The sequence below is a fragment of the Pseudonaja textilis genome, chromosome 2, assembly GCF_049901715.1.
Source record: "Pseudonaja textilis isolate UNSWEBS1 chromosome 2, rPseTex1.2, whole genome shotgun sequence".
Classification (NCBI taxonomy): domain Eukaryota; kingdom Metazoa; phylum Chordata; class Lepidosauria; order Squamata; family Elapidae; genus Pseudonaja; species Pseudonaja textilis.
In genome coordinates, this window is record NC_141991.1 from 134,611,910 (window position 1) to 134,638,710 (window position 26,801).

General features: G+C 38.6%; 1 protein-coding gene across 2 annotated transcripts; it reads right to left on the minus strand.

Moving 5' to 3' along the window:
- Window positions 1-1,491: 1,491 nt before the first annotated feature.
- Window positions 1,492-19,797, minus strand: NFE2 (nuclear factor, erythroid 2). Of its 2 annotated transcripts, none has more exons than XM_026714841.2 (4): window positions 19,446-19,797; window positions 7,477-7,558; window positions 5,668-5,880; window positions 1,492-3,046 (listed from the first exon to the last, which is right to left on the minus strand). In XM_026714841.2, the coding sequence occupies exons 2-4, from the start codon at window positions 7,525-7,527 to the stop codon at window positions 2,039-2,041; spliced, it is 1,272 nt and encodes a 423-aa protein (XP_026570626.1). In that variant the 5' UTR covers window positions 7,528-7,558; window positions 19,446-19,797; the 3' UTR covers window positions 1,492-2,038. The 2 variants fall into 2 exon arrangements, with proteins under 2 accessions (XP_026570626.1, XP_087781495.1); XM_087925369.1 differs by lacking the exon at window positions 19,446-19,797 and adding an exon at window positions 8,454-8,549.
- Between the last annotated feature and the right edge of the window lie 7,004 nt (window positions 19,798-26,801).

Genomic DNA, 26,801 nt, shown 5'->3' on the forward strand with positions numbered 1-26,801 from the left:
GATGGTGATCTTAAAATCGTTCCTTTTCAACTGAAGAGTCCATCCCATCAAACAAAACCTTGAGAATATTCTTACCCCATTTAACAGGTGAGATGAGGATTGATGAAAGCAATGTTGTAGCTTCATCTTCCTTGGTGACTTGAAATCGTAAATCCACTAAAATCTAAAAACAGTGAACAGACTTAAAACCCATTTGCAGACCTGCAGCAGATGATGTAGCAAGGCAGGCTTATTTCTTTTTTGCTATTCTGACACGACCCAACAAATTTTATTCCAAACTTCCTTTGGCATTTTAAAACCACGTTTTCCATGCTATGTTCTAGGATCACCATCACAAAAAAGGACAGATCTTTCCTCACAGTATTTCAATCATGAAGTATTAGGGGTCATTTAACACTCTGGAATTTTGGGACTAATTAATTTGGGCATTTTATGTAGTTATCTTTTGTAACAGTATTTACTCTTAAGTAATTTTTCTACAGAACATATGTTCCCTCTGCAGCTAAAAGTTGTGCTGTGTCTTTACAATACTGACTTTTCTCAACTCATTTTTGTCTTCTCTTAGTATTTCATACATTTGCCCAGGTAGTCTTCCCTTGGCTTGTAGCTGTCCATCCTTTCCACAGCAAACTCTTTGTAAATCCAAGGGTTGAAAGTGATATGACTGGTCCTTTCATTTGCAACAAATTTGCGGCATCACAGTCACATGGCCACAGGTTAGGGAGCTTGGCAATGCCATGTATTTATGTGTTCAGTGACCTGGGGTCATGGGATCATGTTGCTACTTTTGCTGGCTTTCAATGAGCAAAGTCAATTTGGGAGGAAGCTTGAATTCACAGTGATTTGCTTAACTGGCAAAAGTCAAAATCATAACTCATTTATCAACCTTGCTTGCAAAAACTGGTTCCAATTATGGTTGTAAGTCAAGGATTACCTGTATTTGTAAAGCTGACTAGAAAGTGATATGTTTATGACAATGGAAAAAACTTAGCTCATTTAGCTGTACCTAAATACTAAATGCAGTGGAAATCCTGTTTAAAGCTAGAAACAATTACAGGAGAGGAGTCCATAATGTATACATTGTGTACACATCATTCTGAAACATCTTACTTGTTTTTGCATTGATGTTTATAACCCAAAGAAGTCGGAATATGAATTGAAAATTGGATTTTGTGGGATGACCATTATGACGACTTCCACTTGCATGTTAAATACCAAAATCATGTACTGAAGCAACTTTGAGGAAGAAAACCAAACTATGATAGCCACAAAACTCAAGCTTTTTTTCTGGCTAACATTTAAAATATACTGAAAGCTTCCCATTTTATAAAATTTGTTAGTTTGAAAAGATGCTACTAAACACCTGATTTAAGGCAGGTCATTACAGTGGTAATGACCCTAGCAAGTGCTTTGAAAAGGAATAGCCTAAATTTGAAAACGTATGACAAAAATTAAAAGAGAATGGGAAACCCGGTTAGAGCTTAACAAGGATTTAGCAAAATTGATTTTTTATTTTTTAATTTGACATGGAAATATATAGAAAGGGATGTACAACTAAATTACAATAGACTTCTTCATATTTGCTCTGGACAGTGGAAATTGTCCAATAGGTTAGGAACATTTTAAAGCTGTAAGGTGAGCAAGTGCCTTATATATTGTATGCAAGGTAATTTGGCACAAAGTACCAAAGTAAGCAAAGGATTGAGGATTACAAATCGTCCTACAAATACTGTTGGGATTATAATTCATCCATCACAATTGACCACATCAGTAAAGTCTGATGGGACTGTTAAGTTGTAGAAAGATGGATGCTTGGATAAGGAATAAATTCTAGGTACCGTTTTCATCAAAGCCTATTTTTCTCCTAATGAAGTGAAAAATAATTGGGTGCTTTAAATGGTGTTAAGTTCAGCTGTATGGTATGGAATCTGAATTCTCTTTAACATTTGAGTGGTCTCAAGCCCCTAGAGAGATGCTTTTGTGAGGGTCAACTGGCTGCATTCCACTCCCCGCAATTTCTAACCACCGCTTGTTCAGTTCAGCCATTGGCGCTTTCTGGCTGCTTGTTGCGTGGAACAAGGAAGACACTGCCATCGATAGTGAGTTGCAGCACGTATTCGTCAGGGGAATAGGCATTGCCAGCTTCATCCCGCAACATGCAAAACACTTGGTGGTAGAGGGCTCCCAGCTTCTGCTTGGTCAGTGTCAGACTCCTGTTAAACTCTCCCCGGTCCTGTAACAAGCGCTGTCGCTCACGACTTAGTTCATCCAGCTCCTGCTCCAGGTGCACCAATGTCTCCAGTTTGCGCTTGCGACAATTTTGAGCTGCTACTTTATTCTTGCCGCGGCGGCGGATGTCCCGGATTAGGGCCATCTGGGGTTCGCTCAGCGGGAAACGTGACAGCAGCTCATTGAAGTCATCCACTGGCAGGTTGATGATCTTTTCCACAGGGAAGGGGATTTTCATGGCAAGAGCCCGACGTTCATCCCTGCTGCCAACTAATTCTCCCTGTGGGCTCTGCCCTTTTTCCAAAGAATGCTCTGGCTGATGCTCAGGGAAGGGCATCTCTGGGACAGGAGCCAATGGAGGGTATGCTGGAACGTGGTCCAAGGAATACAAAGATGGGTATTCTGCCCGCTCCAGTCCCTCAGCTTCCAGGGACTCTGCGTCACTGTAATTAAGGGATAATCCAGAGTCTGATTCCAGATCTTCTTGGAGCTTGCAAGGTCCCTGTGATCCATAGCCATTAGTTAGCTCCCTCCCCAACATCATCCCCGGGACCCCTTTATATCCACCCAGCATAGCAGGTCCTGGAGGCTCCAGGGAAGAAGAGATCAGCATGCCGGTGTAACTGTAAAGTGTACAAGAAGCAGGCAGATTTTCGGGGTAGGAATGATCATAGGCTGCAGTAGTAGGGTGATTGTAATTGGAAACAGGACTCTCGCCCATTCCTGCACATGGCCCGTAGCTAGAGGATGGAACCATCTGTTGGGAATGACCACATAAAGCTGGATCGTAGTAACTCTCAGCTGGCATATCAAGACCCTGCAGGAAGAAGGAAAAAAGTTGAGAGAGAGTTTCTCCTTTCCCACTCAGACCTCAAGCAAAGAATGCGGAAAATGCACAAGTGAGGATTGCAGTCAAATTCAGGGAATTTTTGATGGTTTGCCCAGGCTCTTTTCCTGTATACCCTAGTCCAGTCTCATTTTTTTTTTTCTCTTTCACTAAATTGCAACTGTTTCCAAGAGAAACATCATTTAAAGACTTTCAGGTTTTGGGGTTGTTTTTTTTTAGAAATTTGCTTTTGTCTGTTTAGCTATTGACTTAACTATATTATTATAACATACCCAACCAAGCACTCACTTCTTCCTATGTAAGGTTCTTATCACTGAAAGGAGCAAAGAAAAGGGGCACTCAAAAGGACTCTGCAGGTGCTAAGCCCCTGAAGATGGGTTGATAACATTCCCCCAAGAACAAAAGAATGATTCATCCCATTGGACAGATCCCCCATTGTACGTGGTTTACCCCACCTCACTTCTCCCCAGGGTTCGCTGTTGAATGGGGGCAGTGCTGGGAGATTCAGGATTTAAAAGGTAATGGATACCTGTCACACTTGCAACTTGGTTTCAGTACACTCCTCTATAGAAGGACTAACCCCGCCCCTCACCAATGCATATTTTGTAGCTGTGGGATGTGCCCCACCCTTTCCACTGAGTACTTGAACAGTATACTGTTCAGCCAACTTGGCCGCAACTCGTCATGTTTTCAATTCTTTGAGTTGTCTCACAAAATAATTTAAACATATCTTGGGACGGTAACTGAATAGTGAAGACAATACTGGAAATATTCAGAGGCTCCATCATTAGATGTCTGCTATGAAAAAGAAATGGAAGATACTTGTTATGGAAAAATTGAAGCATAAAGGATGAGAAATGGGCTATACCAGAAAAGTTGTACAGGGCAGCCATTTTGTGTAATGGTTAAGGCATCAGCTAGAAACTCTTAAGTTCTAGTCCTACCATAGACACAAAACATCTGGGTGACCTTGGACCTGCCACCACTCATTCACTCACTCACTCTCTGCCTTGGGAAGGAGGCAGTAGCAAGCCACTTCTGAAAAACATCACCAAAAAAGCTCCAAGAATCGCACATGAAGAAAGAGAAGAAAACAGGATATATGAAAATTATTGGAATTTTGATTTGTTCTTGCATCTTTTTAATATTAGTTCATTCTGTGATATTTTTACATTTTAATTGTTTTTATTCTAGGTTATTGCTTTTAATATTTTAAATACTATTTTTAAATATTTTTAACAAGATTTATTATCTATTGCCAAGTCATATACCTTACCCTGTGATTTTCCTTGTTTTCTAAGTAAAATGAAGTTTTTTAAAAACACACTACAATCTTCTACATATTACATTCGACACACAAAGCTTAAAAACAACTATTGCATTCAGTCTGGGGCTCAGAATGTGTTAAGGGCTCTGCTCCTTGGCTGTCCTGCTAATTGATCAATTATCTTGGCTACTATTGGTACTTATTTTTGGATATTTTTATTGTTTTTTTTTAATTGTTTTATAAATTTAGTATTGTAAACCGCCCAGAGTCACTTGGTTCAGTTGAAGGAAGGAAGGAAGATCAACCTGGAAATGAAAGCTACTGACTTAAGTTATTCCCAAGAAAATGTGGGCAAGATAGTTTAAAACCACCTGGAGTTTTCCTTAATGTTGTCATCATGTCTATAAAATGTAGACCACCTGCCCTGGATGCAACAAAAGGACTCATCTGTAAGTTGAAAATATAAATCTTACACCGAAAAGTAGAATAGCTGCCTAATTTTGCTGAACTTTAAATCCCTGCCCCTTTTAGGAAACCTGCTGTAGTTATTACTGAGTGATGGGCATGAGCAGGAAGACTGAAGCAAGCAATATTCAACTAAAATTGAATTCATGGTTTAAAACCAGAGAAGTGGTTTAACAAAGGTGTGTTCAATCAGAAAACCAAGGGCTATATAGTTGGTAAATCACTCTTTTTTTATCTTGCCCATTGCAGAATCTCTCTGTGGCATATTTTGCTCTTGGTTTTTTTTCTCTTTTTCAGCCGGCTGCCAGGGAAAAGAGAATTCTTGCCAAAGATCTGAATGAATCACTTTATACTAGGCCAAGGGTTGAAAATTGATACTGAGTGAAGAAGGCAAGGGAAAAAGAAGAAATAAAGACCCACTTCCTGCAAGAGACACTGTTTGTCTGTTTTGTTTATTATTACATTTATGGGCTGTCCAAATCCATCGCAACCATTACAACTGGGTTCAGACATCATATTTAGCCATCATGTTTTTGCCACTTGACTAAATATGAACCAAGCCACTTGATAGCCAGTTCGTGACAAGCAAAATCAATACAGAAGCCAGCAATAAAATTGCAAGTTACAGTCACATGATGTCTTGCTTAACAGAGATGGAGTTGTAGGTCCCAGTTTTGGTTGTTAAAGAAGGACTATCTGTTAGGAACAAATCTGCTTTCCCTTACTCCTTCGTTTCCTGTTTCCTTGCTCTATGCAGCAAGTTCTTATTTTAGCTACTATGTTGACTATTGTCAATATGTCCACCTATCTTCCTCAAAGCTGTTCAAATAATAACATATTCTGTCAGTCCCATGCTTACCTGCAATTCTGAGATTGAGAGAATCTCCTGCCAGGTTAGCTCCATTTCCCCCTGTGAGCAAGCTTCCCCCACTGCCAGGGGGTTGTACAAAGGGAGGAAGGTACCCCGAGACCATCCCTGCTGGGGTGGGCAGGGGGACATCTTATCAGGTCGACTTCTGCCCAGTGTCTGCTCCAGCAAGGTGCCTCCAAAATCTGCTGCGGCAGCAAAGTTCTGTTTACAGAAAAAAGGATAAACAATTAGATTCAACTGATTTTGAATAATTCAATCTAGTCAGTTTTCTCTCTTACTTACATTACATTAAGCTGAGTTAAGCCTCAATCTTTTAATCAGCTGTTTTAAAAACTGCCGGCTGACTGCAGTCATGAATTCATACATTCTAATATCTATCTACTGTCTGTATCTCTTCTTACTATCTGATTATGATTTTTGTAATATTCCTGAGAGAAAAGTTAAAAACACTAAAAGTTAAAAACACAAAATTTACAATACAAGAACTCAACCATTTTTTAAAAAATGCAATTGTCAAAATGTATGAGATGAATGAGAAAAAAACCAAAACCAACTAGATGGGCTTTGATAATTCAGTGGTACATTCACCTGCATGCGCGCGTGCACACACACACACACACACACATACACTTTTGTATCATTTTGGTTAGTTATATGCCCCCAGAATGGGGCATGTGCAGACAATTTGTGCACAAAAACCCACAGATGTGAGGTCCTTGGTGCTCTCTGAGCTTGGTTGTTTTCTGGCAGACATTTCATTACCCAGACTGGGTAACATCATCAGTGCTAGTAAGGAGTGGGAGTTTGTTGGGGTAAGTTCAGACTTAATGGACAGACTTAACCGTAATTTCAACTGGGAAACTGGGACCATCCTAGACCAAGCCAAGTCCAAAAATGCTAGGGAATTTCTAGAAGCCTGGCAGTCTGGCAAATTATGCCATCAATAGACACATAGACACAAACAATATCTACATACTATGCAAAAGAGTCAGCCAAAATGGGAACAAAAAGACCAAAACACCTCCCCACCAGTTATCAGCACTTAAATGAACATAGATTATCTCCAAGATTAACATCAGACCAAGAAATTCCCCGATCAAGGATCTGTCAAACAAGCTAGCAGCCCAACCAATGAATCCCTAAGACCACCCCCACCAAAAGTGACAGGGCAAGCCACTAGAATACAAAATGACAGCCAACAGCACTCCTTACTAGCACTGAGGATGTTACCTAGTTAGGGTAATGAAATGTCTGCAAGAAAGCAAACCCGCTCAGAGAGCACCAAGGCGCCTTCATTTCAGTCCTGAACTACAAATGTTTTCCTTTATTGGACACACAGATGTAGCACAAGAGAGCAAAACAGAAACACACAAAGCACATTCATTTATTACACAGATGAAATACAGGAATTTTTTTATCGCCACTAGTGGTAAAAGAGTTGGAAAAAATTCCGGAAGCTCTACTCTATGGGTTACAAATTCCTTGTGTGTCCAAACACACTTGGCCAATAAAGAATTCTATTCTATTCTATTCTATTCTATTCTATTCTATTCTATTCTATTCTATTCTATTCTTCATTCTTGCTTTACTAGTCTCATCTGCTAGCCCAAATAACGGCAAAGGAGATTTCTCTAGGGGGCAGTAGAATGGAACTGTTTACCACTTTCTCTTTCTGGATGATTTTTCAGAAACTCCCCCCCCCTTTTTTTTCCCCTGCCTCCATTTCTTAGTCCCAGTTTGGCAAGGGTGGGATTGCCCATCTGGTCTCCGATAAGCTGCTATGTTTCTTCCCCTTACCTCTGCAGCAGCCCTGTGAATCTGCAGCGTGCAGCTGCCTGGATCAGACATTCATGAAGCCACAAGGATGCCAAGTTTCTTCCTGCAAGAGACAGATAACAACCTTGTATCAGTCCTAGGGTTTGTCCAGAGAAGTATTGGAGAGGTGTTTGTTTGTTTTTTTTAAATGTGTGGGGTGTTTTCTCAAGTGCTCATCAGTCAAGAGCTCCGGGTCCACAATTTTATTTGTTATTAGGAATCATGTAAAGAATGGCTGGGATCATTAATATAGGACAAGAACAGTTTGAGGGACAATGTAGCAGAATGCAATAAAAAGAGCTAGAATGATAGTAGCCCAGTCTTTTTTGTCAAGTCAGGCTAAATTCCACGAAGCTGAGATTTCCAGAACTTTGTCTCTGGTCATAACTATTAAAATGTATTGAGTTAATCCCATAGCACCTATATTTTTATTTATTGAAGCTTGTTCCGGGGGTTAAAGGAAAGGCTATCATTTACGAGCTTTTTTCCAAATTGATCCAGCTGCTGAGTGCAAGAAGAAAAGCCTTTTGAACAGTGGAATTGTGCTTGTGAAATTACGAGATTTCGCATGGTTCCTATATGATGTTCCATGGCATATCTTTGGTATAGTAAGGCTGCAGAACAGTTGGGGCCAGAGTTCTGTTTTGGAAATGTTCTTTGTCTTTTAGCTATGGCAATAAATAGGTCAGATCATTTTCTCCCCATTAGTTTCCCATTTCAAAATGTCATGAAATCAAGCCTTATTTTCAGAATTCATGTTCAAATAGCACCTCAAAAACTTAGAAAGGAAATGACAGGCTACCAGTTGCATTCCTCTAATGCAACTGAGCCATAACTTATTTAGGCAAGTTAGCCAATTGGCAGGTTTTTGCACAGCTAACTACAAACAAACAAACAGACTACAGTATGTTTACAGTGCTGTGCCATGTGAACCCTGTTTCTATGTCAGCTTAACTTACCTTGTAAGCGGAGGTGGTATTCAGCAGGTTCTGACCAGTTCTGGAGAACTGGTAGTGGAAATTTTGAGTAGTTCAGAGAACTGGCAAATACCACCTCTGACTGGATATTTTACAGTATCCTTCCCCTGCCACCCCCACCAAGCCACCCCCACAGAACCGGTAGTAAAAAACTGCTTAAGGTTATCATGAGAATAAAAATTAATCTCTGCTCTTTCCAAGTTACATTCCTGAGCAATTGTGAAAGAGGTGAAGATATAAACATAATGAGAGTCAATTCCATGTTTTGAGGGATGTTTGGTCAAGGTGTCTTCACTAGAAGACATTAGAAGAGCCATGGGGTGCAGTGGTTAGAATGCAGCATTGCAGGCTAATTCTGCTGGCTGCTGACTGCCAGGGGTTCAATCCTGACTGGCTCAAGGTTGACTCAGCCTTCCATGCTTCCGAGGTGGGTAAAATGAGGACCCAGGTTGTTGGGGGAAATAGGCTGACTCTGTAAACTTCTTAGAAAGAACCATAAAGCACTATGAAGTATTATATAAGTTTAAGTGCTATTGATTACTGAATTATTAATATTTTAATTCATCAAGAAAAGCAGTTCTATTTTTTTCTCATTCACCAAGCCCATTCCCTTATGGTCATAGTTGCTAACTGCTGCCCTTCCTTTAGATTTCTACTGCCTACCAGCTTCCTTGTTTGCTTGCTTGCTTTGGGCAAACAAATAGGTTTTGTGTCATTTTGTTAGAAAAGCTATATGTGCAAAAAAAATTATTCTTAAGAGGAATGCTGGATGTTAGTATGACGAGTTGAGTTCTGCTCAATTGATCCAAGAATGTTCTTTTAAGTGGAGGGTTTCAGCCAAATGCTTTTTATTTATTTTCTATGCTTTCATCCTCCTCCGATTCTATTTTTAACCTTAGTTAAAGAAAAAGAAGAGGATGGTTCAAATAGACAACTCTGAAGGGAAAAAATATATCTTTTTGTTGCTTGCATCTATATGGGCTTTTAAAAGAAACATTTTGTGACAATATAGTTTACCTGAACAAATCTATTGCCCAACTGTGAATTTCAGAGCCAGCACAAGTTATTGTAGTGCTTTAAAAAAAAAAAGAACTGCAACAGACTTATAGGAAGGCAGACTTATATGAAACCAGTTGAACATTTTTGAAATCAGATTATTTTATTTTAAAAGTAGAGGAGGATATTCCACGAAATTCCAACGCCTAAGAAGACCCACCAAGAAGGTCTTGAAGAATATTTTCAGGAGAGAAGAGAAATTGAACCAAGGTTTCTAAGCTAAGCCCTATTCTTAATTATTGTATCTCATCATTCCATAACAGAAGAAGAAAAGTCACAGAATACAGTGATGGTGGCAGGATATAGCTGTTTAAGAATCTTAGTTTACAACTCTTGGAACAGTAAATTATTAGCTCTTAAGGTTTAATTAGATGGGGAAAGCCTGGAGAAATTTCAGAAGGCAGAGGAGTTGTTGAATAAGATTTCCTGTGGTTAAGGGTGGAGAACAAAGTACTCCCCTTATTACCAAAACCAGAATAAATTGTGCAACAGAAGAAAAACTGTACTTTTGTGTATATGGGTGTGTGTGTGTTTGTGTATGAATGTGAATGTAAAATACATAACCCTGATCTGATATTAAAAGAGAAAAGCATATTCTGATATCCACAATCCACAATCAACAGCTACAATGTGGTTGCAGAGGGAAAACTTGGACAGTTTGCACACAGTAAATAGGAAACACAGGCTTAATCACTAGTTGTGAATGACAAATGAGAGGAAGAAAAGAATTGACACACCTAGGTTGATCTTCTATGCCTATCCTTCTTTAGGTACTACATAGTAGTACATGGTTACCTTTCTCTGGATATCTTGCTGCTTATCCTAAAAATGTGAATCTAGAGTCAGTTTGGTCTAGTGGTTAAGGCACCAGGCTAGAAAGCAAGAGATTATGAGTTCTAGTTCTGCCTTAGGCATGAAAAGCTAACTGCGTGAGTTTGGGTCAGTCACCTCTCTTGCAGCCTAACTCACCTCATAGGGTTATTGTTGGGAAAATAGGAGAAGGAAGGAGTGTTAGTTATATCCATTGCCTGGAGTTATTTATAAAAATAATAAAGGTGGGATATAAATAAATATACAGAGGCTGGGCCTGCTGGGGATGACTTATAACCCTTATTTACCTCTTCATTTATAGGTCCAACCCTGTTCCTCACAGCAAGATGAGCAACTGACTTTGAATGGCAGTATAGCGGGAGGGCAAAATATGACATTGAATACAGGAATTAGTGTCTGAACTGGAAAAAAAATGTTTTCTTCTTCTTGTGCCATATCCATCGCCGGACGCTGGCGATCATGTTGGCGATCCTATTTTTATCAACAACCACACGAAAAAGTTCTGTTGAGTTTTGTCCAAACTGATCCAAACCAAAAAAAATGTTATATGCTGGCCCATTCCAGGCAAGAAAATATTCTGGGCTGACACTGCACTGACAGAGAGAAGGCAAGATCAATCATAATGCTTCTAGATGCACATATACTATATTTCTCCCATTGGCCAGACTTCAAAAATGTCTCCTCTCTGTTGGGAGCAAACCCACTGATACTCTTAACTTTTGAACAATTAATTATGTTCATGTACCAAGAAATGGGCAGCCGTGGAGAAGCTCGGCTGAAGGACAAAATAGAAAAGGACAAAACTGCTGCGTACAGTAGGCACACCTTAACTAAAGATCTGAAACAAATGAATACCTTTCATTTTTATGGAATCATAAAAAAACTGTAACTTATAAAGGTCAGCAACCCTGCCAATTATCATTATGGTCTGATAAAATATGGAGGGCAAGATGAATAATGTTCTGCTTCCTACACCACTCAAAACAATATGTTACAGACAGGGGTGGGATTCAATTTTTTTAACAACTGGTTCTGTGGGCGTGGCTTAGGTGGTGGGCATGGCTTGGTGGTCATGTGACTGGCTGGACATGGCTTGGTGGTCATATTGTTGGCTGGGCGTGGCCAACTCAATATCACACATATCAAGGCACGCATCTCCTCGCCTGGCCCCTCATGACTGTGGGGATGCTGCAGCAGTCATAAGTGTGAAAAATGGTCATAAGTCACTTTTTGCAGTGCCATTGTAACTTTGAATGGTCACTCCATGCAAGCAAAGTACCACCAAAGGAGGGGAAAAAAACTCCAGAGACATTCCTGAGACAGGAAGTCTAGTCCTGCCAAGAATGTAATCAGGGTTAATGGAGAGGCAGTTTCTGTAAGCAACACCAGAATGTTTCCTTCCTGACTTCCTTACAGGATTAGGCCAGTAATTTCTTTTAACAACTGGTTCTCCGAACTGCTTAGAACCAGTTCTAGTGAATAGTTGTGAATTGGTAGAATCCCACCCCTGGTTATAGAGATTTATTTGTGTTTTTCATCAAATTATGTTCATTATTAGGGTATTTGTTTCAAGATTTTACTATGTTTCAACTAAGCTAGACATACAATTTCGTTAATAAAATTAAATTTCAATTAATGGTTGTGTGAATTAAGTTGATCCGTGGGGATCAAGGCAATTATATCTGTTTCAAACCCTCCTGAAGAAAACAATTGGCAGGATTCAACAGCTGCATTCTTAAATGTACATACTGAAGAGGGCTGCACTGCAGGTGTCTGATTGTGTCTGGCTGTTTTATGAATTCAGAATTGCCTCTTATTGATACTTGTTTCTTCCTGTCAAAAGATCCACACTGTGATCCTTGACTCTTGTGGCATATCCACGAGTCCCTAATTTGAGGAATTATAAAGATTCTTTCAGTGATCTCTTGCTTCACAATTTAATTGTGATTAATTTAGTTTATGTAGCCTTTTTTTGTTGATCCATGCGATCAACTCCTAGAGAGAAGCAGAATGATGTGTTTCATCTGTCTCTTACCTGATATTTTCATTTCCTTGCATATATTATTGCAACGTGTTGCAAACTATGAGAATTTATCAAAAAGGCAAGGTATAGAATGTTTACATAATTTTTTAAAATCTATTAGGGCAGCCAGAAATTTTACCCATGAATTTTGTGGTATGCAATCTGATCCCAAGCTTCATCTAGAAATAATTAAAAGATCATAAAATCACCCACAATCTCACCAAATTTGCAGATGTTTTCAGTGTTCTTGTACAGAACTTGCAAAAAAAAAAAGGGGGTGGGGGACAAGATTGCCCCAAACTTACAAAATTTAATGACATCACAAAATTTTGGAAGGGAGGTGTGCTCAGAAATCCAGCAGACTTATATGGTAACAATTGCAGGTCAAACAAATTTTCCAATCCGATTCTCTCTTTAATCAAGTTCTGTGAAAAGCTGTATGAACAGGTATTTCTCAGTATCTCACTACTAAATCCTCAGCTATTTGGAAATATCTAGTGCTGCACAAATGTATTAGACTGGTGTACACATCCTTTTAAAGTCATAAACCTGTCTGTCAGTGATTAAAAAAGTATCACTTTTGGAACAGTGTTTTCACCAATATTTACCTGTAACTCCTAACACATTTTATCTGAAACACACGATGCAATTAAAATACATCTGATGTGTGATCTAGTACAGGTAGTCTTCATGGTTTCTGAACCAAATATCTATTGACAAAACCTTCTACAAGAGCATGCATTTTTTTCATCCATATATATTTAGGATTTTACTGTTTAAATAATTAACTGATTAAATGTGGTTTAAAAAAGCCCCCACTTAATTAAATATTTTAAACTATTTGTAGTAAAAGTATTTATTAAAAATGCTGATTGAAAATACCACCCAAGAAAAGGCATTTCCTATTCCCTCATCTGCAGGAAAAAATTACCTCTTTTAAAATTGTATCTATTGTGGCATATATTACATATATCATCTCTTATTCTAGAATTGTGGTTTTTAATCATATACAAACATAATCCATGAATTATTTGATTAACCAGTTCAAACTCATGTTTCATCAGTAGATATCTTTAACAAGGTATCGCCTTAATATCATGGTAATAAGTTTGGATATATTATTTATTGTTTAAAAAAGGGCTGTGATTCTGTAGGTTAGCTATAGAAAAATATACCAAGCTAAATTAAGGAATGGTCAGACAATGTGAAGTATTTTCTTCATGTGCTTTAGTCACTACTAATATTTGGTGAATTTTTTTCTCTTATTGTTCTTATTGTTTCAAAGCATTATTTATTGCTTATTCCAGACCTGTGTAGAATGAAGTGGGTTAAAAATCTATTTTTATGTCATTTGTGGCTGGGAGGGGAAGTATATGCCTAGAGAATTAAAAATATAATGGGTAATTCCTGCTACCTCTGGAAGTTCCTGCTCTTCTAAGGATTTCAATTTTTTTTTCGTGACATACATAGCAGAAACATGGAAATGTAACATCGTGGAACATTTTGGACAGAAGCCTATCATTCAATGGTCCAAATGTAACAGAAATGGGTTATTTCAATAAAACATCATCTAAAAAGATACCTACCCACTCATATTACACAATTAAAGTCTAAAATTATCTATCTGCAGCATCAACAGCAGAAATGTCCACTTAACCTCACCTTTTTGCTCACCTCTGCTACTGAGGTGTCTGAATTGAGAAAAACATTGGACACTATTAAACTAGCTAGCAGCATGGTACAAACTGCAAAAGACTGCATCAGAGTAATGGAATGTGATGGAGAAATGATAACTTTCACTAAATTGCATGAAGCAATTACACAACTATGCACATAGGAGAACTGTTTAAAATCTCAGAAGATCAAACGGCTAGAAGTCCTACTGCAATTACTTAGGTATTTGAAAAATATTATTACTTTAGATCTGTACAGAGCTGAATTTTCTGTTTTTTCTCATACCCCTTATGTCCGTTTAATATTCATGACAAATTCCAGACAAGTAGTAGCCAAATTAGTTTATGGAAACAAATCTATCAAAGAGTATATAGAGAAGACCTTAAATATTTCAACTAGAGCATGGCATAAAAATTATATTGGCCAAAGTCCACTTTGCTAGTTGCTGTTAAAGATCCTGGTCCATTTTAGGATGATCTGTTGCTGTTTGCTGCTGGCAAGAATGAGGAAAGAATAGCAATAGCATTTAGACTTATATACTGCTTCACAATGCTTTACACCCCTCTCTAAGCAGTTTACAGAATCAGCCTATTGCCCCCAACAATCTGGGTCCTCGGAAGCATGGAAGGCTGAGTCAACCTTGACCCTGGTGAGATTTGAATTGCAAATTGCAGTCATCCAGCAGTCAGTAGAAGTAGCCTGCAGTACTGCATTCTAACCACTGTACCACCACGGTTGCAGGTGGCAGTTTGGGGGGTCTGGAGCAGTTACCCATTTCCCTGCCCTTATTTGTAAACCTTTTGATCATTTATTTCTGCTGGAAAAAAAAACCCCTGTATGCCATAAGGCTGTTTCTCCACTTCTTTAAAATAGCTAATGTCATCAATACACCAGAAATAAAATTCAGCTACAAATCCACTTGCTCCAGGAGAAGGAATAGAGTCCAACTCTTATTCAGCCACCCCTTGTTAAATCTCTTGTGATTTTCAGATGTCTCTCTTTCTTGTTTTACCAAACATGGCTTCCCCAAAGAATCTTGGGAACTACAGAGTTTCTTCTTAAGAAATTGCTAAAACCTCCTCATATAAACAAAATTGCCAAGGTGCTGAGAGAAAAGAGTAATGATTAAATTAGACCTGTGCTGAGAAGCTACAAGAAAAAGGAATTATCGAAAGGCAAAAGCTCAATAGTAGCACTCAGGTCATATTCCTCATACACCCCCTTTGCTTTCAGACACTGCCATCTCCAGTTGTAAGAAAGGGGAATCATATATCAGTGACAGAAAGTCTTCTCTCTGTTGGAGATCTTGCAAAAAATCCCTAACTGCCAGAGTGGATAATATTTAGATAGCTGGGTGAGTCATATTGATTACTTTACACTTCTGATCCAGCACATCTCTTTTGAAATATTACTGGTACAGCTTTCTGGTATAACTGTGGGGTGTTTCTTGTTTGTTTCTCAAGGATGGATAAATAAGTTTGTATGCCATCCAAATATTTTTGAATGCCATCACCCTTAGCTACCATAACTTAGGGCAAAGGATGAGACATGTTGCTTAGCTGTGAGGGTGGGAGTGGGAGGGGGAAGTTACTGTGGAAAGCACCAAATATCTGAAAGTAATTGTTCCACGATCTTCTTCCTCCATTCTCTTTGTGGTCCGTTATCGCCACTCACTCTTTGCTTTTCTCATGTATATTTCAACAGAGACTGGTCCTGCAATTTCCTCAGCCTCTCTGTTGGGATGTTGCATAAGAGAGAAAAAGTACACCCAAAACTTCTGTGAGAGCTCCAGGGGCAGGGGAAGAAAATATACGAAGGCTTTAGCAGAGCTACAAAATGTTACATTTTCATGTTCATTTCTCCCACCCTCAAGCAATAATCAGGTAAAACCCAAGAGTTTTCAATGAGTGAAAATAAATCTGTCAACATTTTTTTTCTGTTTTTTTTTCTCCTGAAAGTTAAGCTACTTGAGAGGGAAATTGGAAAGTGGGCCTAGAGGATTCTAGCTGATTCTAGCTAAGTCATGATTCATCTTTTTCTAACCTTGCTGAACTATGATTCCCATTATTTCTGCTCATTAATCACATTCATTGGAAGAGGTGGGAACTGTAGTTGAATAATATCCAGAAACTGACAGAAGTTATTACATTGATTCATGATCTGAAAACATGTGTTACTTGGATGGCCAATGTCTACTAAATATAATCTCCATGTTCAAAGAAAGTGTTGTGATAAGCAAAAGGAGAACATTTTATGTACCATACTATGTGGGGGGTATTTTTTGCTAGGCAATAAATAAGTAGGTAATCAATCTGGCCAGAATGACTAGAATGTGGTATTTACACAGAAACCCAAAGAATGTCCCATGCTTCTTCTGAATGGACAATAATTAATTCATCCCACATCCTTAAAACTGCAGCCTGATGATAAAGCATATATATGGTAGAGATTTCTAGTTAGAATTATCATTAACTGGTGATAGGGAAGATCTGTAGTCAAAAATTGAGAAAGCCGTTGATCTTTTCAGTCAAAATCAGTAATCCTGAGCTAAACAGACCTGAAGGAAAGTAACTTCCTCTCCTGAGTCTTTGCAATTGGTCTATCAAGCAGTTGCTTGTTTCTCATCCTCCCATTCAGTTATGCTGCAAATGACCTTCAAATTCACTTGGCAAAAATGCATATATCTGTAATCAAATACAGCCATTGAAGAAGATGTGCTTCTTTGATTGTGTTGCTGCAAAAAGCAGATGCACAGATGGGCGTGTAAAGTAGTGCCAGTTTTGCTTCTTAGCACATAATCTGTTTATGTCTGCATTGTTATATTCCCACATACAACATTTATTCACATGGTCCCTAAATGGGACACAGGAATGAGGACATGCAAGTATGTGAGTTTTGAATCCTTTATCAATGTACAGCGGAGCATACCCATTGATGTATATTGACCCATAATAAGTTTGATGGAAGATTCTTACTTCCATCCCTGGAACAGCATCTGAAGTTTTTTTTCAGACTCTCCTCTGGATTTCAGTTGAGAAAAAAAATAAAGCAGTGTCATCTATATACACCCAGAAGGGGGCAGTAGACTGAAAACATATGCACAGGTATGTATACGCATGTAGAATAGACACTGAAATATATATCCACACATACACAACACATAGTTCTGCATGCTCACAACACCCCATATTACAGTGAATTTAAAATGTGAGTTTGCAATTGCATCCTTATAAATCATAGACAACATAGGCAATAATTCTCATATACTGCATATCATATAAGAGGAAACAGCAACAGTGAAAGAGTCTATAGAATACTCAAAGTGTAGAGGGAACTCTTCAACTCAGTAGAGGGCAAAATAAACCAGACATAACCAAAGACTTCTAGTTAAAAGTTCCAACTTACCATCTTCTTCATATCATAGTTTATACAACTTGCTAAACCAGAACAAAACACCCACATAATGGCTAAGCATATGTATTATCTGGGTTACTAATTCTTACTACATAGTAACCTCTTCATCAAGATTGTTCAGGAAATGCAATCTACATTAATGTACCACAAAGCATAGAGAATAAATCAAAAAGATACAATTATTCTCTAACTCAAATAGTTTTTTCAGTTTTTCTGGTAGATATGCTAGCTAGTAGATATTCATCCCCTGTCAATTAGTTTTTCAGGTATCTGAAATAATTTCACAACCCTAAAAAAAACACCCCTCTTCACTGAAGGTTTAAAAAATGCAATGAACATATACACAAACATTAAAAGTTCTTGGCTACTTTTAGTGTTCTGAAAAACATCAAAGAATATCTAAAATCAATAATTTTGCTTTGAACTCTGATGATTATCAAACCCTGTAGCTGCAAGTACAGCTCTCAGCTTACCTATTGGCATTATGCAAAGTGACTTGGTCCAAGTTAGTGAAAGAGCTAAATAAGAATATGAATTTATCCCCATTGCACTATGCTGGTTCACATGCTTCACATATTACTATATCAGCCATAACATCCAAACCTTGTTCCTAGCTTTAAGTTATGGAACAAATTTCACCAGACAAAATTTCCCAGTTCCATTCACTGTTAATGATTTCCACCCATTATTGAATATTATGGAACCTGAAGAAATATTTTATTTTTACTTCACATTTCATGTTACATTACATAAGCCTATCTCTCATGTTATGGAAGCAAATTTCCCAAGCATGTATACTGTAAAGAACTACTATTAATCCAACTTAGGAGGCGGCTGCCAATACCCAAGTATTTGATCCATCTGATATTTGCAATGAATACTTCATATTTTATTTGCTTACTATATTTAGCTAGAGATCTAATAGATAATGAGACCTATCTAATTTGAATCCTACAACAACAATGCTATGATATGGATAAGGCAGACAGTGTCTTATGAGTTCCATGATCTGTGTGGAGTTGTGTCTATGTTTTCCTGGTATGAGCTTACAAGAACATTCAAAAGACTTGATGATATATAAAATTATTTTTTTACATCTTTGTATTTCTGCACTCAGTTGACTACATGCTGCACTGTTTGTAAGTGAACCTCTACAGTAATACTTTCTAGTGGTTATAATCATATTCAACAGACAGAGTCTTGTGGCGTCTTACAAGCCAACAAATTTATTACAGGAAATTTATCAAGATCTGAGTAAGAGGATTGTAGTCCAGGAAAGTTTATGCCATAATAAATTTTTTAGGCATTCAGAGACCACAAGTTTCTTTCTTGTTTTTACAGTTATATGTTCCTCTAAGCATGCAGAAGATCGTTGCTTATGTATGGTTTTCACCTTCCTTCATATTTGCATTTATCTCCTGCTCCCCTAGAAGTTCAGATGGCACTAGAAAGTTGTATTTTCTCCAGCCAAATCTATGTTGCCTAAAAAGAGTAACTCAATGGGTATTATCTCAAAGTTCCTGAACAAAATATCACATTGACACACCTGCAATTTCCACATCAGAATTAAAGGGTAAGCAAAAATGCCTTCATTTGCTTCCCATTCTCCATTCTCATATATTTCCCAGCAAATCATATTGGGTCATATTCTACGGAATTTAGAACATCTATTTCCACTGATGAAGGCTTTAAAATCAAACAAAATCCTAAAGTTTTGAGGCAGGAACTACAATCCAGCAGAATTTGCTCCCTGGGGAAGCTTTTGATGGTGATGCGTAGCTCCATGGACCAAGGAACTGACTGGTCTTGGAGTTTCAAACACACATTTCGTTAGAGGTCCCATTACTCCCCCTTCCCCCCCCCCAAAAAACTTGCCTGGTTAGGCATTCAGATACAGAAATAGCATCCAACCTCCCTCCTTCCCTAACAGGAGTGGAAACAATGATATCCTTTGAGGTTGTGGCATGGCCCCTTACCTGCTGAAATTCCTAGTCGTCTAGCCAGGTGTGCAGCTTGGGGGTGGGGAAGAAAAGGCTTTCCTCCAGGATGTGCAGGTGAAAGGACCCCCAATTCTCCCCACATCTAAGTATTTTCCACGTCTCCGGGCCCAGTTGCTATGGGGCTTCAGGGTGCCTCCATCGCTGCTGCTGTCCCAGACTCCAGGAGGCCAGAGCTGTACAGTGCGAGCCCCGCCTCGCCTCGCTGGGGGCTGCTGATATTACATAACAGGAGCCGCCCCTGTGCAAGGGGCAGGGAAACCACAGTGTTGGTAGTGTTAGAGATGGCCCTAACAGTATATTGTTCCCTCCCCAAAAAACCCTGTATTGCACTCTTTCCAAGAAACAGGCGCCACAGAATAGCTTCCTATCTAAGTTTTCAGTGCTCAGGAAAAGAAAACAAGCAGATCTCTACAATACAGTAATGCACACATGTACCAAAAGGAAGAAAATTAGAGAAATGATCTAAGCTACTCTGAGGTTACCACACTGTCAACCAAACCAGAGAACAGGGTATAGTAGGAACAAGGAAGAAAAATCAAGACCACACTTAATTACAACACAAGTGTGAATGGAATACACCCACACTATGTCGGCATCCAGAAGGGCATTCAATACAGACACTATACATTGTTTTATATCATTTGCAGAGGTACATAGCAAAGAGAATCCTATAATGACTGGACTAAAGAGATATTTGGCATACATAATTTATCTTTAAAATGAAATGCCCATTCTTCTCCCAAATGAAAGAAACCAAAAATTATATCCATTTGTCAAACCCAATGTTTAAAAATTAATTTGACTTGCTTACAAGGCATATCTCAAAGGCTTTTGGGAATTATGACTTTGGGACATTTTCAAATTACACAAAACATTTAATTGTCACATTAGAGTCCAATTCTCAAGTTGCCTGAGATAAGTTGTAGCAGTTATACAATGTTATGTCAATAGGTTATTTTTGTCAATTGATCAGTGACTTCACACTTGAGTTCTTTAAAACCTGTTGGGTGGTACGAGCATGATATGTGATTTCTTAATTTGTAATATTTTTCACTAAGACCTAGATGTCCATGTTACCACTATAATAATTTTGTGTTTTCACTGGTTTTTATATTTTATGGGACTGAAGGTCATCTTCTCAATCTGATGGTAAGTGAACATAATTAATCATTATCCTTTAATATATAATAAAAACACTTTTCCTGTCTCCTCGCTTGCACCATTGGAAAAATATGTGTCAGTATAGAAATTCTGTTTAATGTAGAATATGTGGATATCTTGTTTATAAAAAGGAAGTTTATAAACTTGCTCTCAAGTTTCATATTTGAAGCCTAGTTCATGTATGTTTTTTTCTGATAGCTAATATTGTTGCAGGTTAGCTGAATGATTCTAGCATATAGATGGGGGACAATGGACCTTTAAAGATATGTACTGTAGTTCTTAATTCTAGAATAGAGTTTATTGAGCTGAAGTTTCCTTCCAATACAGCCCAGGAATGGACAGAAAATCTATCTGTGCCTTTAAGGCAGGTTCTTGTGCTTGCAAATTTCCCAAATGTGTAGGGTGTGTGTGTGATAAAGAGGTCTTTGTTTTCTTGCTTGAGAGGGATGGACCCTTTGGGAGGGATGGCCTTCTGTAGCAGGTGGAAAAAAGGTGGGGGAGAGAGATGCTTGGATACCAGACTGCTTGCTTCAACTTTCGTTATCCTCCCTTCAGCTACTGCCCATGTTCTGTGTAAATTGTAATTGACAAAAGTTATTAAAGAGCAGATAGTTGCTAGTAAGAATTACTAGGAATCACTATTGTTTGAGATGTGTTACTCTTCTGATAAGGTAAAGTAGTCCTTGGCAGAGTGGACTAACGCGGGTTACACATTAGGAGTGTAAGAAATGAGATAAATCATTAGACATTCATCACACAAGTTCAGAAACGTATGACAACCTTTTAAACTTGTTTAACATGAAGAAATATTTTTCATAAGCTATGCTATGTATGCTAGATGTTATACATTAGAAGGATAGCCTCCATCCCCAGCATTAATAATGTGACTTCCTATAACAATAAGATAGCAGTGGAGATGCATTAGTTCAATAAGCTAAGAAAGTTGGTTTAATTTACATTTACTAAAAATAAGTTCACAAACTAAATATAATTTGAGTAATGTCTAATTGATGAAAAAAGTACTTTTTTGCTTCCTATATCCATGCAGCCCTCCCTCTACGCACAAATAAAATCTATAATGGAGAACACTCCAATTTTAAAAACACATTAGGCAACATCCAATTGTGCTTTGCTTTCCATCACAACTGCATACAACCAAACCTGACTGAAGAAGAGCAATTTCAAAAGCAAATTTAAAAACCTATAGGTCTGTCAGAATATGCCAGTGGGTTAAAGTGTACTTAAACTTTGCATTGTGAGACAAGTAGAGAATAAGTCTTTCTAATGAAAAAGTAACTAACATTTCAGCAAATTTTGAAGAGCAAGAAAAAGTAGATCTACACAATTTAACACACATTTGCACTGTTAAATGTGTTTTTGAAAAAAAATCACAGAATAAAAAACAAGATCATGTGAAGTGTTGATACCACTTTATAATGCCTTGGTAAGGTTGCACTTGGAATACTGCATCCAGTTTTGGTCACCATAATGTAAAAAAGATGTTGAGACTCTAGAAAGAGTACAGAGAAGAGCAACAAAGATGACTAGGAGACTGGAGGCTAAAACATATGAAGAACGGTTGCTGGAATTGAGTATGCATAGTTTAATGAAAAGAAGGACTAGTGGTGATGTGATAGCAATTTTCTGATATCTCAGTGGTTACCACAAAGAAGGAGGAGTCAAGCTATTCTCCAAGGCCCCTGAAAGCAGGACAAGAAGCAATGGGTGGAAACTAATCAAGGAGAGAAGCAACCTAGAACTAAGGAGAAAATTCCTGATTGAACAATTAACCAGTGGAACAACTTGCCTCCAGAAGTTGTGAATTCTCCGACCCTGGAAGTTTTAAAGAAGACATTGGACAACCATTTGTCTGAAATGGTATAGGGTTTCCTGCCTAGGCAGGGGGTTGGACTAGAAGACCTCCAAGGTCCCTTACAACTCTGTTATTCTATTCTAAGTTGTACGTTAAAACAGGAAGTCCAGGAAAAAAAAGTAAATATTCTTAAGTAATGATGTACTTACTGTACTTATAAATAAGTAAGCAGTGGGATTTCCTTATGTGCTCATGGAAACCAGTGTTATTTAACAACTGGGCTAAAGAAAGTGCAACATGATGTTCAAAGCGCATGTCTGAAATTTTGCACACACTATGGTTAACTTATGAAATCACAGGGGGCGGGGAACACCCCAATAGAAATGTTCACTCAGTGTGGCTGCAATTAATTACAAAACCAAAACTGAGATTGGAATTGTAAGAAAAAAAGACTGAAAATTAAAATTTTATGTAGCATAACTGAAAAGCGAAGGCAGGAACCTTATATCATCCACAGTTGTTAAGCATGCATAAGAATATCAGATATCAATTCAGCCTCAGAATCCAATCCCCTGTAATTATTTTCTGAAATATGCCACACAAATTGCAACAAGCTTTTTCACAGACCAGACTGTGGACTGAAGCTAGCGTTGTATTGATCCCCATTCCACTATTTATTAGGCTCATGCAATTGAGTCAAAAAAGATTTGTAGCTCTTAATACTCCAGGACAGAATATGGAATGACACACATAGTCCCTTTTACAAGCTATATAACAATGTGATCTGCCGGGTGGGCACACAGCTGTGTCCGTGTTTCTCTGTTTCTAAATCCCCATCCTTTTCCTACCTTGCTCTGCCCCACGGTTGCATCTTTCAAGACTGCCCACCACAGGAAGGCAGTTACTGTGGTTTCTGTGGTGCCTCCTGTCTCCTTCTGCCATATGGACCCCTCAAAACCCTCAAGGGTTAGACCTATTTCTGGATATTCCCTGAAGGCCTCTGTGAACATAAAAGAAAGGAATTCTGGCCTATGTTATCCAGAAAACCAAAAGGGCAGAGGAAGGGGAATTGTAGGACTCTCAAGGCCACTCTTGGAGGAGCTCAAAGGGAAATGCAACAAGTAGAATCATTCTGACAACAGTAATTTCCAGAAGGGGGGAAGGGGTGGGCATTTGGAAGGGTATTTCCATTCAAGTGTAGTTGCCCTCCTTTCCCCTCCATTGCTGCTGCCTGGTAGACAATCGGTCTTCTGGAATGGGCATCCAGGCCACCTTCCCTTCAGAGTTGGGTTGATGATTCAGTGGGGAATGAGAAAGATGGTCAGCTTGCTCTAAGGCAGTTTTAGTCATGAAAGTTACACTATTGTTTCACTGGGACAACCGAACTCGGCTTGTATCTGAGATACAAGAAACATTGCCAAGCCAAAACAGCCCCTGGAAGAGGCCCCGTTGAACCCTCTCTCCCCCTCCAGGCCACACCCCTGGGCCTGTGGGATATTATGAAACCAGCGAAGGAGGAGGGGAGGGGAGGCAGCTGGCAAGGCCAGGAAGGAGCGTTGTGTTGAGTTATCAGCTCCTCACAATGCATCCGCCTTCCTAACTTCCTGTACAACAAGCTGACAGGCTTGGGTGGCAGTTATTCCTAACCCAGGCGCTTCCCTCCACTCCAACAGTCAGGTCCCCCAGAGACTCATCTGAAGAGCCTCATAACACCGTCCTGCAGAGTTCAGGGGCGGGACCAGCACCATGAGGCAGAAATGGGTTTGTGATTGAGCCTGCGGCATCTTATTCCCTCCTCTTCATATTTACCAGGGAGTGTTTTCATAAATCCAAATTACTGTACTTTTGAGTAGATGTAAAGAAGGGTAGACTGCAAAACCTGGCATTCGCTTTCAAGGGGCACTGTCTCTAGATCCTATGAAGAATTATTGGATCTTATAAAACTGCCCTTTAAGTAAGGGGGAAAAAGTGGTCATGAAAAGTGCAGGATAGGATTAACGAATGTGCTGCAAAAATCTGATACCTGGCAGATGGCAGCAAAATGTGGGAAGCTTTTGCTGCTATCTAGTGGTTGGCTGGAGTTGGGCAGCACGGATCTCCAATCGGTTTATAGTTTGGTACCTTAATTTTTAAAAACCACTTGGCTTCATTGCCTTGTTCTTTGTAGGCCTTGAGAAAGTAAAGTGTCACTCTAAGGAGATTCACCACAATATACACAGACAACAGATTTGGTTCCTGTGCTTTAATAGCAATCCCGCTGAACAAAGATGTATATGTCACAAAAATGTTATTTGTTAATTTTTGCAGATTAAGTTGCTATTTAAAAAGCAAAAATCTTGGCTAGCTCATTGGAAAAGTCTAAAGTGCAGTGCAGATATAACTTGACCTGCTTCATGGCTGAAATACTTTCTTTAAACAACCATTAAAGCTGAGTAACCCTGCTGTACTTTTCACTTGGCCATTTGAATGAGGATAAACTGGTCTTCTTTCCCCTTCAGATTTTTTGGAAGAAAAAGGAAGCAAACCTGAAAAGGAAGAAATAGAGCTAGCTTGTAGTTAGATATTCAAGATAAGATTTTCCTGGCAAAGGAAGACCCTAGACGGATTTTCATACTGCCTGATCTAAAATCCTAATTATTCCAGTTTGGGTTTCCTTTATTATAATATTCTGCCTTTCCACCAAGATGTCTAATAATAATAGTAAAATAAATTGCAGCAATGTACAATATAACACTAAACAATACATAAAAATATAACACAAGGCTGATAAACCTAATTAAAACAAGTTGAAATTTAATCTCAATGTATTTCTAAAACTAAAATATATAAATCATGGTCTAACTCCAACATATAAATGTTAGCTTCCCTAGCTAATGTCATGTTTAGAAACAGAACTACAGATCAAAGAGCAGATGATGCATATAAGGAGTTAAAAACAAGATCCTCCCTAGATCATTTATTTATTTATCTAATTTATATAACCACCCATTTCACAACAAGCAATCCTGGGTGGTGTACAGTCAATAAAATAAATAGTCAATAAAACAACAAATATAAAAACATCAGATATAAATATATATTTATATCTATTGCTATTGCTATAAAAATACAAAAATCCACATTAAAAATAAATATTATGAAAACCAAGAGACAAACACTAGGCAAAGAGGGGATAAGAATGGCCATCTCAGCATTGGAATCATCCATATTTCTAGCTTGCCAAAGGAAAGGTTATTTTTAGTAAGGATAAATCTGCATTTCTTCCATTATCCCTTTCCAGGTCTCTTTTTCTGCACCTAATTCAGTGGCAGAGCATTTTTGCTTGCCCTAACCTTCTTGAGTACTGCCACAATTCAGACTCCATTTCCATCACATGATCCTCTTATACAACCTATCCCAACCAGGACCCTTTTCACATGGGTGGACTACAACATGAAGAATTGTTAATAATGGCCATGCGGGATGGAAAAGATGAAGTCCACATCACCCACAGATCACCAAAGCCAAAATAGACTGTCCTAACACATTACAGGTAGTCCTTGATTTATGACTATTTACTTAGCAACCTTCAAAGTTACAATGGAGTTGAAAGTGATTTATGACCAGCCCTTGCACCTATGACTGTCACAGCATCCTGAGGTCACATGATCAAAATGTGGGTATTTGGCATGCATTTACAATGGATGTAGCATCCCGGGGTCATGTGATCACTATTTACAATCTTCCCAGCCAGTTTTCAACAAGCAAAGTCAATGGAAAAAGCTGGATTTGCTGAGTGACCATGGCAAAAAAGTCATAAAATTGTATGCAACTCACTTAACGACTGCCTCGCTTAGCGATGGAAAGTCCAGTCCCAACTCTGGTAATAATCAGAGATGGTATTCAGCAGGTTCTGACCAGTTCTGGAGAACCAATAGCAGAAATTTTTAGTAGTTCGGAGAACCGGCAAATACAACCTCTGACTGGAGATTTTACACTATCCTTTCCCTGCCACAGCCACCAAGCCACACCCACAGAACCAGTAGTTAAAAAAAATTGAATCCCACCACTGCAAAATATGCATGGAGATAATATAGTAGCAGTAGTAACATTGCAGAAGTTACCATCTTCTTGTCTTTAGATGGTTACCAGTACTTCAAAATATCCACTAAAACCATCCTATTTCTCTCCTCCCATTCAAAGTGATCAGAATGCTTACTATATCATTAAGCAGAACTTTTTACACAAGCATCAGTTCTGTTGCTTCACAAAATACACAATTTTGGTATACATGGACTCCCTTGCAAGTGTCCAACAAGTTGGCATAATAAGATGAGAGCCAGACCTTACCTTTGCAATCTGCAAATTGCAAAGCAGGT